The sequence below is a fragment of the Mus caroli genome, chromosome 8 (assembly GCF_900094665.2).
Source record: "Mus caroli chromosome 8, CAROLI_EIJ_v1.1, whole genome shotgun sequence".
NCBI classification, from domain to species: domain Eukaryota; kingdom Metazoa; phylum Chordata; class Mammalia; order Rodentia; family Muridae; genus Mus; species Mus caroli.
Window position 1 is genome coordinate 17765492 of NC_034577.1, and position 3290 is coordinate 17768781.

Here is a 3290-nt window from a genome sequence, read left to right on the forward strand (position 1 = left end):
ATGCCACAGCCTTACCATGCCTAGGGGATGCGCCTGGGCAGCAGCTTCCGATTTTGAAAGGGATCCATTTCAAGAACCCCAGTGAATAGTACTGTATCATTTACACACACACACACACACACACACACACACAGAGTTTAGTAGCACTGAGGAGCAATTATGTTGTAATAAAGTCGATGGTTTCTGTTACTGTCCTCGACCCACCCTCCTGCTTTTGGTGAGAGGATAGAATGCCTACATGAGGAAGGGGGTAAATTACTCAAAAGCTTTGGCCACCGCTTTCACGTAAGTCTGAGGTATAGTGTTGGTTATCTGATAAGTGAGATTGTACACTGTTGGTCACAACAGTGCAGGATTAANAAGTACTCTTGAGGTATTTATTTTATGTGTATGAGTGTATGTATGCATGTTATTATGAATAACTTGCAAGTTATTTCTAGATTTTGTATCTTAGGCCATGGATGACTGCAGGTCACACACTGAAAAGTGAAGGCAGATGAGTGGGAGCCACTGCACATTAAGGGAGATACGAATTAGTCTGACGTGTCTTTCCAAACGAGGTGCTGAGCGGTTGGTGAAGCCTCACATTTGTGGCAAATACATTCAGTGATGTGGAAGAAAGCAACAGATATGAGCTTTACAGAAAAGCCCAGGCTTTAAAGAGGGCGAATGAGGTTGGGGTGCCACGAGAAGGCTGAGGCAGAATCTGCATGAGCAGAGCCTTGTGTAAAGGAAAGCTTGGGTTGCATGAGGACAGTACCCAATACCAGAGAGGAATATGGTCTCAACCTTATGTAGTCNCTCGATGACTAAGGCTAAGGAATGCTGCCGCCCTTCTACACCACTGGTCAGNATGTCAGGATGTGTCACAAGCTGGGCTGGGCTTCAATGGCTCCTCTACCTCTGGAGTTCTCGAGGCAGATACAGTGANATTGTTGATTTAAAAATACTACACAGTGGTATGGGTCTGGTTTATTTCAAACGTCATAGGCTAAAGTGTATTCCTTTGAAATTCATACATGTAAGCTATAACTTCTGGTATCTGGGATGAGACTGTGGAGGAAGGCTTTTAAGAAGGTACGTAAGGATAAGTGAGGCCATTAAGGGGTAAGCCCTCAGTTAATCTGACCAGTGTTCTGATAAGAGGATACCAAAACACAGGTGGGTTTGAGTGACCTTACAAAGAGGTTACTTCTTGCCTTTGGCCATGCAGGACACAAAGAAGGAAACACGAAAGGGGACAAGTTCTTTCTCGACACCAAATCTTCTGGTGCCTTGGTCTTGGCCTTCCAGCTGCCCAAAATGTGAGCTATTCAAACACAGGACAGCGTTCCATACTACAGGACTCCTGGTGTAGCACCCATGTTAGGGCAAGGGATAAGTTCTCGGGGCACTGCTCTGTGTGTGGCCTAGGAACACTGAACTCAGTAAACAAGGTGGGAGCTGGGTTAGAGAAAGGTTTGCTTTGGCTTGGCAATTTGGTCTCCTTAGACTTAACTGTATCATATCAGGCTGTGGTAGAGGGATATGCATTCACNGACGGACAACTCANACACACTCAACTGGCTGACCGTCACAATAGAACTGATAAGCCCTTTCCTGAGGCAGGAGACTGTTTCCTAGCTTCCGTCTTAGCCATGAATTCTGAAACCTATGAGCTCTGGGAGGCCTGCTTCCCTAGAGCTCAGAAAGGCCCAGGACCCCCACCCTCACACCCCGGCAGCGGCTCAGACAGTGTGTGGCTGAATAAAGGGAGGAGTCTGAATCTGTGTAAGAGCCCTGAGTCCACTCCAACTCTCAGGACACAGAACACTGCTGAAACAGTAATCCTGACATCTCTGGTTACTTTTGTTTTTAACCAGAACCCTCCCTACTTCTATTCGCTCTGTTGCTTCTCTGCACACTGAGAGGGAGAGGATTCTAAGTCTCTGAAAGTGTCTGGGGTACACACTATGATCCTGATCTCTTACCTGCCCTCAAGAGGTCCACCTTCTGCAGGTTGGGAGGCATGTGCTTTAAGGCAACGTTTTTAAAGTGGGTCTCCGTGTGGTCCATATACCTGGAACAAAGAATTCCAATGGCTGTGGTGTGCACAAACAGGAGTGAGCAAGGTACTGGCTGACAACTGGAGACGGGGCTCTACGTTTCCTGATCACTTACTCTTTGGCAAAGGCAAACTCCTCCGGAGACAGGCTGGAAGGCTCCCCCTCAGCGCGCACTTTCTCCTTCTCTAGGATGTGAGGGAAAAACTTCTCTATCTGTGAAGAGAAATAAAAATCACGAAGATCTATCACTCAGGAGTCATATGCCTGTGTTCCGCTTTCCTTATGGCAATGCTGAGGACTGAGCTCAGTGTCGTGCGCATGCTAGCTCCCTGTCACTGAGCTAGCCTAGACCCAGTTTTATTTTGTGTATTTGCCTGCGTGTGTGCGTGTGTGCGTGCATTCGTGCGAGTGCAGCTATGTATGTGCACACGTGAACGAGCCAGAAGACATGAGCCTTGCGCTTCCTCAGCTATCGCTGACCCTGATTTTTGAGACATTGTCTCTGCCTGGCCTGGAACAAGCTGAATGAAGTTGTTGCTAACTTGAAGGCTGACATCAAAGGGCTACAGAAATGGCTCAGTGGTTAAGAGCATTTATTGCTCTCGCAAAGGAACTGGGTTCAATTTCCAGTACCCACACGATAGCTCAGAGCATCTGTAACTTCAGTTCCATGGAGCCCAGCGTGACNCTCCGACCTCCANGGACACCAGACACAGACACCGTGACTAGACCTACACGCCAGGGAAACACTCAACGCAGCAGCAGCAGCAGCGAAATGGACAAGAAGCCAGGAGAACGGCTTTGTGGTGGTACAGCACCTGTCTAGCATGTGCAAGGTCCAGATCCCCAGGTACTAGGGGGTTAAAAAATAAATCCCACTAACAGCAAGACTCTAAGAATTCAAAGAAAGAGACATTCTAAGACTCCCCAAAAGAAAGGCAATTCAAAGAGGAAAGCTTTGGTAAAGAAATTCAGAAAACATAAATATATCTGATGCCAAGGAAGAGAGAAGCTATTATTTAATATTTAATGTAGAGGTATCTTCTCAGGAGCTGAAACCTACAAAAAGCTGAAAATATGTATACAGAATACACAGATACAAAAATGACATTTAATTGTTGGAGTATCTCCAGAAATGAAATATACAGCTTGAAACAGTAGCGAGACTTAAAAAAGGTCAACATCAACAAGACCAGAGCAAACTCAAAAATAAAACAAAATGACAAATGCCTCCCGCACAAAAAG

General features: G+C 46.2%; 1 protein-coding gene across 1 annotated transcript in view; it reads right to left on the bottom strand.

The window, feature by feature from the left end:
• Positions 1–255: 255 nt before the first annotated feature.
• The window catches only part of Gins4 (GINS complex subunit 4), a 10057-nt gene continuing 7022 nt past the window's right edge, over positions 256–3290 (bottom strand). Inside the window, exons 5-7 of the mRNA XM_021170234.2 lie at positions 2161–2258; positions 1971–2059; positions 256–332 (exon numbers count right to left, since the gene is read on the bottom strand). Of these exons, the coding sequence (XP_021025893.1) occupies positions 256–332; positions 1971–2059; positions 2161–2258 (264 nt within the window). The remainder of the gene's footprint in view (positions 333–1970; positions 2060–2160; positions 2259–3290) is intronic.